This window comes from Typopeltis vanoorti, chromosome 11 (genome assembly GCF_054136105.1).
Source record: "Typopeltis vanoorti isolate ZY-2024b chromosome 11, IOZ_Tvanoo_1.0, whole genome shotgun sequence".
Taxonomy (NCBI): Eukaryota; Metazoa; Arthropoda; class Arachnida; order Uropygi; family Thelyphonidae; genus Typopeltis; species Typopeltis vanoorti.
This window is the reverse complement of record NC_143559.1, coordinates 90,617,215-90,631,220: the sequence shown is the minus strand read 5'-3', so window position 1 is coordinate 90,631,220 and position 14,006 is coordinate 90,617,215. Positions and strand designations below refer to the sequence as shown.

General features: G+C 35.3%; 1 protein-coding gene across 5 annotated transcripts in view; it reads right to left on the bottom strand.

The window, feature by feature from the left end:
- Rap1 (RAS oncogene family member Rap1) overlaps positions 1-14,006 on the bottom strand; it is a 198,429-nt gene that overhangs the window by 73,916 nt on the left and 110,507 nt on the right. For all 5 annotated transcript variants that reach the window (XM_090400876.1, XM_090400874.1, XM_090400878.1 and 2 more), the window contains one exon: positions 3,763-3,831. In XM_090400876.1, the coding sequence (XP_090257002.1) occupies positions 3,763-3,831 (69 nt within the window). The remainder of the gene's footprint in view (positions 1-3,762; positions 3,832-14,006) is intronic.

The window sequence follows — 14,006 nt, the reverse complement described above, 5'->3', positions numbered from 1 at the left end:
CTTGTTTTTTGATTTGATTTTTGCTCATACTGAACTGGTACTCATCTGCATTCTAATCCCTTTAAAGCATCAGGCATGTTAGATGAGAGAAAGCAGTGGCATGTATATCAATCATGTAACTATAATACATTTAGTTTAATCCTTTATTCAAGTGTAAGAAAACAAAGTTTGCACCTGAAGTATCTTCAGAACTGAGGCAACTCGTGATAAAGAAAAACAAAGCTCTCAATCACTCATTCTCTTAGTATCTCCCATAATGCAAAGCACATCTCCTTGCAGACATGTATAATGCTATGCATTAAGGGAAGTGCCACTACCCAGACCGGTTTCAAGCTTTATTGAGGTCTTGTCAGTGGGAGCCATACCCAGACGTGGTGATACTAAGGCAGAAGCAATGGAAAAGTCATTTACCTATACGAGTTGCCAAAAGGTGTACCACCTTATTATTAAATTACTCTGGATTTAGAGAAAGATGTTGGAAGTTTTTTTCCCACTTGGTTAGACTATAATAAATTTGGTTTAATCCTTTATCATTTGCATTAGGAAGATACTAAAAGAAGGAGTGATGAGAGCTTGGTCCACCTTTACCACGAGTTGCCTCAGTCCTGAAGATATTTCAGGCACAAACTTTGTTTGCTTACACTTGGATAAAGGATTAAACTAAATTTATTATAGTCTAACCAAGTGGGAAAAAACTTCTTCCATCAATCATGTAACGTTTGCAATACAGGAAACCATCTGGTGTGATGGGACAATAAAATATCTTTGTTTTATCAGCACTAAATTTGTGAAACAAGATTACATACTTTTTTTTTAACACCGTATGTGGTATAGGTGGCTGGCCCAATTAAATCAACGTTCTGTTCCAAATAAATGAAGCAATTAACAAATCTACTGTACTTAAAAAAAAATTAAATAAGTTTTCTTTGTGCTAAACTATTTCAGTAACATGACAGATTATCAGTAATTAGCAATCATCAGTACTATAGTAGCTGAAATGAAAAACCTGATTAATCAGATATGAGAAAACAATGACATTGTGTTACAGTATCCTTGTACGTGTAGCAATTTTTTTTTTTTTCTTTTTTCAAATATTTGATATTGGTTATTTCTCCATGCACAAAACCTTGTGCATTACAAGTTCTGACTAAAAATTTGCTAACAATTTCACACCTTGATCTTCTAAATAAAGCATAAAGGTTCATGGTATAGTTAGTATTTAAGACATGATCCATCAGCTTTTCTCCTCTATTGCGTGAAGGAAGGGCACTGGTGTCCCCCCCCCCTCCCCCACAATATTACCAGTTTGGGCCCTGTGTGGTTTGTTATAAGCACACTGAGGTTTTTTTTTTTTTTTTTTTCTTTTTCCTTCAAACTACTCATGTATGTTATGGACAATTCTCTTTATTCTCAAAACACATGGACATCAAGTTTCTTGGCTGGTTTATAGGCGACTTATATGTGACCTACTGTGAATCATGCATGCAAGAGGCAATATGGTAAAGTTACAGAATCCTTGTGTGTTGTTTCAAGTTAGATTATCATGATTTTCTCACATAACAATCTATGATATATAATTTCTTTTGAGCCCACCCCCCAATCTAACTATTTGGATGATGTTAGAATGTGATAACTTTTTTTTTTTTTTTTTTTGCATAGTACAGTATACTGGCAGCCTTATTAACAAAAATATAGATGCAGTACATTTAAAAATCTATAATATTCAGTATTTTTTTATCATCATCAAATTCCTGCAATGTACCCACAAGGAGTGTACAGGAAATGATAGTACTACATGAAAAATTTACATCATTACTAACTTCCTATCCACAATTTTCCTCCAGATCAGTCTGTTACTTGTCAAAACTCCAATATTATCAGATTTTATATTTCTGTCGTCTAAGGCACTTTGTACCGTATCAATCCACCTATATCTTGGTCTTCCTCTGGGTCATTTTCCTGCCAACCTGGCAGAGAACACTTGTTTTGCTAATCTTTCCTCGGCCATTCTGTTTAAATGATCATACCATGCTAATAAAAAGAAATATGTCAAAAAATGCTAATATTTCTTTGACAAATATTAGCATTTTTTTGACATATTTCTTTTTGTAGGATAGCAGATGAGTTACTATACATTGTAGACATGTTCATCTCTGAGTACAACTAGTTTATCATTAAATTATTCAATTTGACAGTTCAGATAGTCACAGAGATATAATATTATAAACAACCTGTAGTCACATCAGCAAATCATTCAGATAAAAAAACTAAACAATTTGCTGCTAAGTGCCAAAAAATAATAAATTTCACTGATTATTTTAATGATCAATATAGCCTATTTTCATTTAGGAGTGCTCCTTTTTTTTTTTTATCATGTCATTGGCTCTTTACCCAAAACAAATCTAGGGCATTACTGAAGTGTTATAAAACTGATATATGAAGAATAAAAATTAAAAAAAATATAGGAGAAATTTTAGACATACCTTTTATGGATGTTTTCTGTCTCCTTATTCCAGCAATGTGCCTTCATATGCTGTTAAGTTTTTTTTTTTTTTTTTTTTTGGGGGGGGGGGGGGGGGGGAATAAAACAATGTGGAGAAAATATTTGAAAAAAACCTGGTCTTTTTTGAAAAAAGGTCCATCGAGAGTTGGAAGCTCCGCAACATAAAAATTAGATCAAGACTCCGACCAATAGGAGACAACACAAGAACACCAAAGACAGAAACACCTAACCGACACGACATAGCATCCACTTCTCCCACAAGTTTTGAAGACGACAGTTGTTGAAACCGCTCACACCCCCATAACTCCCACCCCTGACTTTTTCCCTTAAATACCTCCTCTTCCCCAAAAAATAATTTCTATCTTCACATCCCCCTCCCAAAATGCTCCCTATCTACCCTTAATAATAATATTATACATATATCAAAAATCCTGGGTTTTTTCAAATATTTTCCCCACTTCCCCCTTCCTTTAACAGCATATGAAGGCACATCGTCAGAATAAGGAGACAGAAAACAACATCAAAAAATGTCCAAAATTTCTCCTATTTTTTTTATTTTTATTCTTCATATTAGTTTTATAACACTTCAGTAATGCCCTAGATTTTTTGGGGGGTAAAGACAAATGACATAGTAAAAAAAGCACTCCTAAATGAAAATAGGCTATATTAGCCATTAAAATAATAGTTTATTTTTAGAGAAGTAACATGGGAATTTTCCCAGAAATAATACCTAAAATTTCACTGATATTTTGAAATTGTAAGAATAGTTATATGGCTGTGAATAAGCCAATCCATTATGCCTGCATGTCATTTAAAATGAAGTCATAAAAGTTATATAAATGGTTAAAATTCAGGTACAGGAATATCTATTAGTATCTGAAATAATTACCATAGCAAGAATATATTTTAAAATCCTGAATAGACAAATAATTATGTAATTTGTTTCCTTATGAAATGTTGGCAGCTAAATGGATATAAAGAAGAGAATGGATAAGTGAAAGTAAATCTTATTTTTAGCACCACCTACCTTAAATATGAAAATTAATAAACCAATAACTGTGAAATACAAAATTCATATCTGTGATGAAAATGGGATTTAGTGTTGTCAACTAACTTTTAGTGATTAGCATGAGACTGCTAGATCATGCGAATGTGTAACATTTACTTATGTTGTATTTTTTAAACCCTAAATTTAATACAATCTATATTTATAACAATTCATTAAAAAAAAAAGTCCACCTACAAAACTGATAACTCACTTTTCGATAGCTGTCTTCTATTGTTGGATCATATTTCTCAACAAAAATACCCTGCACAAACTGTACTGTCTGAAACAGAATAAAAATGTTATAAAATGGCAATATATTTCAATAGCATTATCAAAATAATTAAAATTTTCCTATAACAATAAGTTTATTTTTATTTTGTCACATGGCTACAAAATGCATATTTATTATTTTTCATAGTTGCAGATGCAGATATGAAACTTTTTTCTACATAATTTCATCTCTTCTGGTGATGGTGACAATAACATTATATCATGAGAAAATCAACTTTCTTTGAAAATGCATGTTGTTTCTCAGGTCTCCAAATTCTATCAGCTCTCACATTATCTTCTGATGTTAGGTCTCTTCTTTTAGTATGAGTGCAAATTTAAGGAAGCCTAATCCTTAAATTCTAATCAACTATTCTAATTTCTAATTCTAGTCATTTTGGCACACAATCTAAACAGTGTGCCAAAGTGACACTAATTTGATTAGCTATTATTCTACACACCTGACATCTCATCAAAGCTATTATATCCTTTACCAGAATACAAAATCTTACCTTTTTAATACAACAATAGTGGTATCCTAATCAATAACTTTAAGTGTATTACATTAAGACTAAGATCTAGGAGTACTACAGTCCTATTCATAATTTATAATCTTTAAAACAAAAGGTTATATGGGTAGGAATATGTGCCATCAATATTCTTGAGATTTTTATACCATCATTATAGTTGATTAGAATTTCACACGCCTCCTTAAATTTGAACTCATAATATATACCAGATGATCATAATATAAAAGTCAAAATGTCGGGAAATTTATTCCTAATACAGTGGTAATTTTCAGCAATTTTATCAAAATTATCTGATAATTTTGATAAAATTGCTGAAAGATCCGTGACTTTTGATGATTTGAGTGTTTTCTTAGATTAATTGGCGTATTTTTATATTATTGCAGTATTATTATAATATTGCAGTTTTAAGTGTATTTTACTACAGCATTTAATAACATAATTGTAGAAATATTGTTAGTTTTTACTACTCTTCAGAATGGTGCCAAAAACTCGTCACAACAGGGCAGTGTCTGAAGCTCCAATTATTTGTTACTTCTGAGGAGAACATTTGTACTGATGAACAAAAGCATTGCTGCAGTAACTTATCCAAGGATAATCTGACATTGGGAATATCCTGATTAAAAGAAATTAGAAAATTAACGAGAGAACTGGAAAAACATTAAACGAACCTTAGACAGGATAAAAAATAGGATCAGAACAAGAGGAAGCAGGAAAGCATTGAACTTGGTAATCAAAATATCAATAACAAAAGGTAAGTCAATTAAAATCTAAGGGGTAAAAAAAAAGGGTAATATGGTATAATGATTCAACCTTAAAATTTGAGCCTGCTGAGGGAGTCACTACTCCTCGTTTCCCAGGGAGAAAATTAAAGATATAGCAAACGTCATTGAAAAACAGATGGTAGTTCTGGTAGCTACTAATAATTTAAGTAGTGACAAATATAGTATAAGAGAGGATATGAAAGGTCTGTTGGAAATGAGAGTAAAAATATTGTAGGATTGCTACCCATATGATAGTACAGAGTTAAGGAAGGCAATGATAGTAAATGTTTCCAAGTGCAAGCTGTGTAAATGAAAATGGACGCAAGTTTAGATGTGTGGGATGCGTTTGATGGCAGAAAATACTTGTATAAGAGAGAGGACCTGCACCCGAAATCATTTAGCATCAGGAGCCTGGAAAAATTACTTATTGGTATGAAACCTAATGCAGAGTCAGGGAAACTAGATCTCAAGGGCGGAATGGAAAAAATGTGTGAAAGTTCAGCTATGATATGCAAAAATGGGGGTTTCAACCTTTTGAGTATGTCTGGAGAGGGAAAAGAGAAAGTTCTACAACAAGGCCAAATAGATTGTATAAATAATTAAGGGATATCGAGAAAGTAAGTTCCGTTTTTAAATATTTTCACTGCAGCGCTGCGAGCAATGGTGCGCATGTGTGGCGAGTTTGATTGTTAGCAAGACATTGGTGCCATTTTCAGACATTCTCTCAGTGCGTAAGCTTCTTGGTGTGTGTTTATAATGTCTAAGAAAATCGAATTGCCTACCACATGTGAAATTAGGTCAGTTATCCGTTTCTTGATGTGTTTGCAGCTTAAAGCAGCTAAAATTCATCATCAAATTATTGAGATTTATGGAGAACACACCATGAGCGACTTAATGGTACAAAGATGGGTAAAACTTTTTAATGAAGGAAGGACAGGTGTGCACAATGATGAATAGAGTGGGCAACCATCTTTAGTGACTGACGATTTGGTGCATTCAGTTGAAGAAAAGATTCGACAGAATAGGGTATTCACTATGACAACAACAACTTATCGCGCCTTCGGCTGGGAACAATTCCATCATCCCCCATATAGTCCTGAACTCGTGACGAGCGACTTTCACCTGTTCAAACATTGAAATCTTTCCTTGGTGGCTGGCAGTTTCAAAATGACAAGGTCAAAGAAGCAGTCAATACGTGGTTTGCGTCACAGGCAGCAACCTTCTACGACGAATGTATACAACTCTTGGTGCCCCATTATAAGTGCCTGAACAATGGCGGAAATTATGTAGAAAAGTAGCAAAAGATGTCCACTTTAATTTCCAATAAAGTTTTTTTTGTAAGTATATTTTTGTTTCTCTGACAGCCCATCGGAACTTACTTTCTGGATGTCCCTCGTATAAGAATAGGCTAGGTGGTAATTTGTTGTGTGTATACACAAATACCAGGAGCATCAGAAACAAAGGGGTTGAGTTGATTGCTTTATTGAATATGATGTGGCCCAAGATTGTTGGCATTCATGAAACCTGGCTATCAGATATGGTAAGTGGGATCAAGTGTAATGGGTATACCATTTTTAGGCATGACAGAAGAGATAGGAGATAAGGGGGAGTACTACTAATAATATCAGATGACTTAAGTCCAGTTAGGGTAGAAATGTAAGAAAACAAATGATACATGTAGTAGTGAGTTTGAAGCTATCTGGTGTGAAGTGGAGGCTAACAAAATGAAATACATGGTAGGGTGTTGCTACAGCTCTGGTGGCTCAGTTGCAGGGGACAAAGAAATGCATCTCCAATTTAACTTTATGGGTAACTTTAATTATCCAAAACATTGTTTGGAGAGAAGAGAAATCTCACAATAAAAATGAAGAGGAATTTCTTGAATTGTTGCTAGACAACTTTCTGAAGCAGAATGTGAAAGAAGGAACCCAAGGTCAAAGAGTGCTGGACTTGTTCATAGCATCAGAAGGGGTCTCTGTTAGGAATACGACTACTTTATCACCCGTTGGGGAGCGTGACATGTGCTTTCTTGGGAAGAATCTAATTATATTGATGTTCCTGTCAGAACAAGTTACATGCTGAATTATAAAGCTGGAAATTATGATCAACTTATGAGAATACTATCTTTGGTCCCATGTATCAGTTACTGAATGGGAAAAATGTCAACAATGCATGGAAATTTTTGAAAAAGTGTTTAAATGAAGCAGTATCTGAACGTGTCACTAGTGTTCGAAGAATAAATAAGTTGGGAGTGAAATGGATGTGCAACCTTCAAGAGATCTACAAGATGTGGAAAGAATAATGTGAGAATAAGAGTGAAGAGTTATGAAATATATAAAGCTTAGGCAAGTAACTAGTATTGTGCAGAAAGCTAAGTCAGAGTATGAAAAGAAATTGGCTACACAAGCTAAAGGAAATCAAAATAATTTTATAAACTTGGTTTTAATCCTTTTTCCCAAGTAAGCAAAACAAACAAGTAAGTCAAGTTTGCATCTGAACTATATTCAGATCTGAGGCAACTCGTGATAAAGGTGGAGTAAGTTCTGAATTACTTTCCCTTAGTATCTCTCCTAATGCAAAGCACATTCCCCCCCTTGAGGAGATGTATGATGCTATGCATTAAAGGAAAGGGCCACTACCCAGACTGGTTTCGACCTTTACTGAGGTCTCGTCAGTAAGAGCCAGACCCAAAGATGCCAAAGTTGAAGTAATGCGGAGCTCATAAATTTCACCTATACAAGTTGCCATAAGGTGTTGTTACCTTATTAAATAAAAATCTCACAATGAGAGAAAGATGTAGAAAGTTTTTTACCTTGGGTATACTATACGTTAAAGATACCAAGCAATTTTATAAACTTGGTTTTAATCCTTTTTCCCAAGTAAGCAAACAGACAAGTCAGTCAAGTTTGCACCTGAACTATTTTCAGGTATAGGTAAAATTTATAAGCTCTGCATTACTTCAACTTTGGAAAGTGGGGATTTGATTTTGAGACAAAATACCTATCTTCTGTATTCTTATAAAAATAGAGATCTAGTTATTTTACTTTAATTCAGTTATTTATACTAAGGGAGGTTTCATTTAGAATATTTATATGGCATTTCCAAAGAAAATTTAATAGCACAACATATTAAAATTATGAAAAAAATCCAAAAGTTTCACTAAAAATTCTAGAAATTGGCTAGATGTACACTTAACTACTTTCCATTAATAAAACATTTGCAACAAACATCAGCCAAATTTTAATGATACAATCAGCAAGTAATTTCCACTGTGAGATATGTAACAACTGAAATTCTTCTGACTAAATATATAAAAATAATTAGAAACTAATTAATAAAGATGATCAAATTCCTGCCATGATAGTACTACATGAAAAATTTACATCATTACTAACTTCCTATCTACAATTTTCCTCCAAATCAGTCTGTTCTTGTCAAGACTCCAACATTATCAGATCTTATATTTCTATCGTCTAAGGCACTTCGTACCGTATCAATCCATCTATAATTTTCCTACCAACCTGGCAGAGAACCCTTGTTTTGCTAATCTTTCCTCGCCCATTCTGTTTAAGTGACCATACCATCTGAGATTAGATCTGGTAATACATTCCTCGATGCTGACAACATCAAGTTCTTTCCTAATATCCTCATTTTTAATATGATATTGCCATTGATGCCATCTGATCACGCATCTAATCTTTCTCAGGACTCTCATATCTGTGGTCTCTAGTCTTTGGTCAAGTGTTTTATTTCTGACCCAGCTCTCAGATCCATAAGTTAAAACTAGTTTGAACACTGTCTTGTATACAGCTAATTCAGTGTTCCAACTAATTTCTCTCTTATTCCATATGAATTTATTCAATTGATTTCCCATCATACCAGCTTTGCTGATTCTGTTGTCTATTTCTATATTTAATTTACCATCTTCACTATAAATCTTGCCTTAGTAGCTGAAATGTTTTACTTGTTCAACAGGTTCTCCATTCACAACACAGTTCACATTTTCAATGATTCTGCCTATTTTCATTGTCTTTGTCTTTTTATTGCTGACCTTCATACCATATCTATTACAAGAGTTATTCCATTTAGTCAGAGAATCTTGCAGACTTGGAGTGGATTTATTTAGAAGTATAACATCGTCCGCATAGAGCAAAGAGCAGACATCAACATCTCTAATTTTGATATGTTTAATACCACTTTCCTTCATAATGTGATCCATATAGATAATGAATAACAGAGGGGATTATGTACATCCTTATCTCACACCAAATTTAACATTAAACCACCTTCCTGTACTTCCTTCAATTCTAATTGCTGACTTACAACTCAAATAAAGACTAAGTACTGCTTGATATAATGCCCCATTGACACCATATAATTGTAGCGTATTGAATAGTTTCTCTCTTGGCACCTTGTCATATGCCTTTTCCAGATCGACAAAACTTAAATACAGATCTTTGTTATATTCCCATGATTTCTCAACTATATGTCATAAAGTGACGATGTGATCCTAATCATGACAGCTCTATTTGATCTGAATCCAGCTTGTTCTTCACCAAGCTTTTCTTCCGCAATTCTTCTCAACCATTCTCAAGTATACTTGCATATATCTTACCAGGAACACTCATTAAGGAAATACCTCTGTAATTCTCACATTCAGTTTTATTTACCTTTTTATATATGGGTACTATGAGAGCTCTACTCCAATCATCGGGATTTCGTCCCTCTGTCCAGGCTTTCTGAACTATGCAGTGCACTACTGTAAGACTTATACCACAACATTTCAGCATTTCTGGTCGAATATCATCTACTCCTGCTGCCTTTCCACATTTCAAGGCTTTGATGGCTTTTTCTACTTCAAGTATGGATATGTATTGCTGAATGTATGCCTGTTGAGTGTTTTTACCACTGTGCTATCACTGCTTGTTTCATTTAGCAATTTTTCAAAGTAATTACTCCATACTTCAAGGATATATTTTTCTCCCGTTTTCATTTCTAACTCCCTTTACTGCACTCTTTCCTCCATTCCTAAGATTCTTCAACAACCTCCAGAATATTTTGCCAACTTCTTGATATTTATTTTCTATGTTCTTGCCAAAGTCCTCCCATGACTTTTGTTTAGCTAGTTTTACACAGTGTTTAGCTTTCTTACATTTGTCTTTGTATTCTCTAAGAGCACAAGCTAACTTATTTGACAGGAATTTTGATATACTTTCTTCTATTCCTTCACCGCCTCTTTAACTTCCTGTGTCCACCATGGAGTTCTAATTTTTCTATCCTTGCAGACAACTTCACCACATGCCTCTCTAGCTGAATCAATCAGGGTTTTCTTCAAGGCTTGCCACTGAATCTCCAAGGTTTGGTTCCTGTTCTCAAACTCTTTCATTTTTTCTTCAATAATCTTTGTGTATTTTAGTCTACAGTTCATATCTGAGAGCTGCTCAACTTTCATTTGCTTTGAAACTTTTTTACATGTTATTCTTTTCAATATGAAATTCAATTTTATCCTGCTCAAGACTAAGTAGTGATCGCTTCCAATTTCAAATCCTCTGTACACTCTCCTATCCTATTTTTGATAGTGATGTTTTCTCCCTGGTGTCCTGCACCAGGGAGAAAACATCACTATCAATAATAACATAGTCAATGAGACTTTTCTTATTCCTTGCCTCTTCTCTCCATGTGAATTTGTGCACATTTTTATGTTGAAACATGGGGTTAATAATAACCAGTCCATGTCCTGAGCAGAAATCAAACAGATATTTGCCATTATTATCAGCTTTTCACTTTTCTCCAAATTTTCTCAAAATATTTTTGTATGTCTGACAATCATTTCCTACTCTGCTATTTAGATCCCCAACAAGGACCAACTTTTCCTTTTTCATTGTGTTACTTGCATTTTCTAAAGCCTGAAAAAATTCCTTCACTTCTACCTTAGTAGAACCTTCTGTGAGACCATAGGCACAAATAAGTCTCATTGTCCAGTTCCCCATTCTCATATTTGCCCACATTACTCTACTTGAGACCGCCTGCCATTCAAGAAGATTAGCCTCATATTTTATGTTGAATACTATGGCTACTCCTTTTCCTTGTCATTGCCTGAATATAACATTTTGTATTTATTGCTCAGAAAGATCTCACCAGTTTTTGTCTTTTTTGTTTCAGTCAATTTATGTCGATCTGGTACTTATCTAATTCCTCAGCTAGCTCCATAGCTTTGCCATTCAGGCTTCTTATGTTGATAGTACTGATCTTTAACTCTGGTGATCTTGAGTTGGGGTGTGTTTTCAGATTTGTTCCAGTAGCTGACTTTTCATTGTTCGCCCTGGTTCCCGGGCGAAAAGAAAACAAGGGCCTTGTTTAACTGGGCGACGCCTCAGCTGGCATGAAATTTTGTCATGTTGTATCATCATTTTGTATTTTGGTTTAACCAATAAGAATACAATTTGGTTGGCTAAATTCCAAATTGCCAGCCCATCCTCGTTCGTTCAGTATCCAGGTAGATACCCAACCAGGTGCACCACGAGAAGGTGAGGATTGGACATTAGGTCAGAAGCCCTGGTCGGTTCTCCACATTCCTTTAAAGCCTATGTGGAGGTCTCCTCTCTGTTATACAACTTTGACTCTTAAGTACCTCATTAAAGGATAAAATTCTATTTCAATACTAAATAGGCCAAGTGATTTCAATTAAAGACAGATGGAAAATACGAACATTCTAAAATTACCAAAATGTATCAAACTGTTTATATATTGTTTATTGAATGCAAATTTTCAGCTATATTTCATGGCCATTTTAGTGCCAACTGCTGTTATTTGATTATAATCATTAAACAAACTGAACTACCAAAACAGATGTGTGAGCTTCCAGATTTATAACACTAGAATCCAAAGTAATCTTAATTGATAGATTAATGATAGCTTTGTTGTAGTCTTCTGTGGTAGACAAATCCCCCCTCCCTTGCACTGTCTACCACAGAAGACTACAACAAAACTATCACGACTATACATTAAAGGCACATCTGAAAAGATATTTAGGGTTCTTAACAAACACCAACTATACACTGTATTTAAATCTTATATGAAATTGGCACTCTCATCAGTTCACCTAAGGACAGATTCTCTCCTTTATCACATGCAGGAGTCTATGAAGTACCCTGTTTATGTCATCGAGCCTACTATGGACAGACAGGAAGAAGTGTGGACATCCGCCTCAGTGAACACAAAAAATATATCCGGCACTTTCGCTATGGCAAGCCGGGTCTGGCAGACCATGCTTTGGATACCCCTGTACACAGGATCAATTGGGAAAAAAACAAAAGTGCTGCACAGAAGCCTTGACACATACTTCTAACCTCAACAAGCATGGCTGTATAAATCTACCAAAGATTTAGGAGACAGTCATTCTAAGACCAAATTAATACCTCTTTTTCTCTCGTGTTTTTTTTTTTTTTTCCAACTTAGATGGCTCCTAATTAGGACTTTAGTCTTTGTGTTGCATGCTACAATTACTCATACTAGTCCCACTGTTACACCGGATTGCAGTTGTCTCGCTACCGTAACAAACTGTGTGTGCGCTCTGAAGATGCTGGATAGAATACCAGCAAAATATTACAATTAAGTCAATAAATAGTTTTTTTTTTTTTTATCTGTGTTTGCATCTATACTGTTAAAATTCAATCAACATGGGCCATTGAGGTCTGGAGTGAAGTCTGTGTTCTCATTCATCCCAAAAGGTGTTCTTCTATGGGATTCAGGTCAGAGCTCTGGGTGGCCAGTCCATTTCTGGAATGTTATTGTCCACAAACCATTCCCTCACAGACCTGGGTTTATAAGCATGACAGGTAGCACTGTCATGCTTATACAGACAATAATCATCACTGAATTGATCTTCTACCATAGACAGTATGCAACAGGTCAAAATGTCATTGTACTCTTCTGCATTTAGATTTCCATGTAGTGTTACAAGAGAACCAAGTCCATTCCACAACCCTTCCCCCCCCCCCAATACTGTAACACCACCTCCTCCAAATTTCACTGTTGGCACTACACATGCTTGCAGGAATTTTTTCCAGGCATTTACCACACCATCAGACTGCCACATGGTAAAGTGTGATTCATCACTCTAAATCACACATTTCGAGTTGTCCACAGTCCAGTGGCGGTGCTTTTTACACCACTACAGGCAGCACTTAGCATTCACAGGAGAAATGTTTGGTTTATGGACAGCTGCTCATGCTCGACCAGTTTGTAACCCCTTTCATCTTAACTCTTGGTGCTGGCTGGACAGCTAGTAGCACTGTGGAACTCCGTGGTGATTGTTTCACTCAATGTCTGGCAATTTCCCGAACCACTTTCTTCAACGCTTGACAGTCATTAAACACTGCCTACTCAGCAGTGGTTTTGTTGTGGTTGTGCCTTCATGTTTCCACTCACTTCACATGTTTCCACTCACTTCACAATCACGTCATCAACTGTTGACTTGGGCAACTTGAGGGTTGAAATGTCTCTGACAGATTTCTTATGGATGTGGCAACCAATAACTAGTCCACGTTCGAAGTCACTGAGTTCCCCCCTTGACCTATCCATTCTGCTCGTACTTCTTATCACTGAACAACACAAGTTCCGTGCCTCCTTTTATACTGGTAAGTGAGGTCGTAGTGACATCTAGACGTCAGTTTACGAATTACAGAGGGGTGTCTGGATACTTTTGATTAGATAGTGTGTAGGGCTAGAAGCATTTTCCTACAGAATACATAGCATGAAGTACAGCTGCAGAGGTGACCACATTACATTCCGTATGGTGTATGCCATTAGGAATATAGTATCCTTATTGCAATGGATACAGGTGCTCTTGCCAGAAGATTTTCCCCCTCAGCTTTGCTTAATGACTTCTCTAAGGT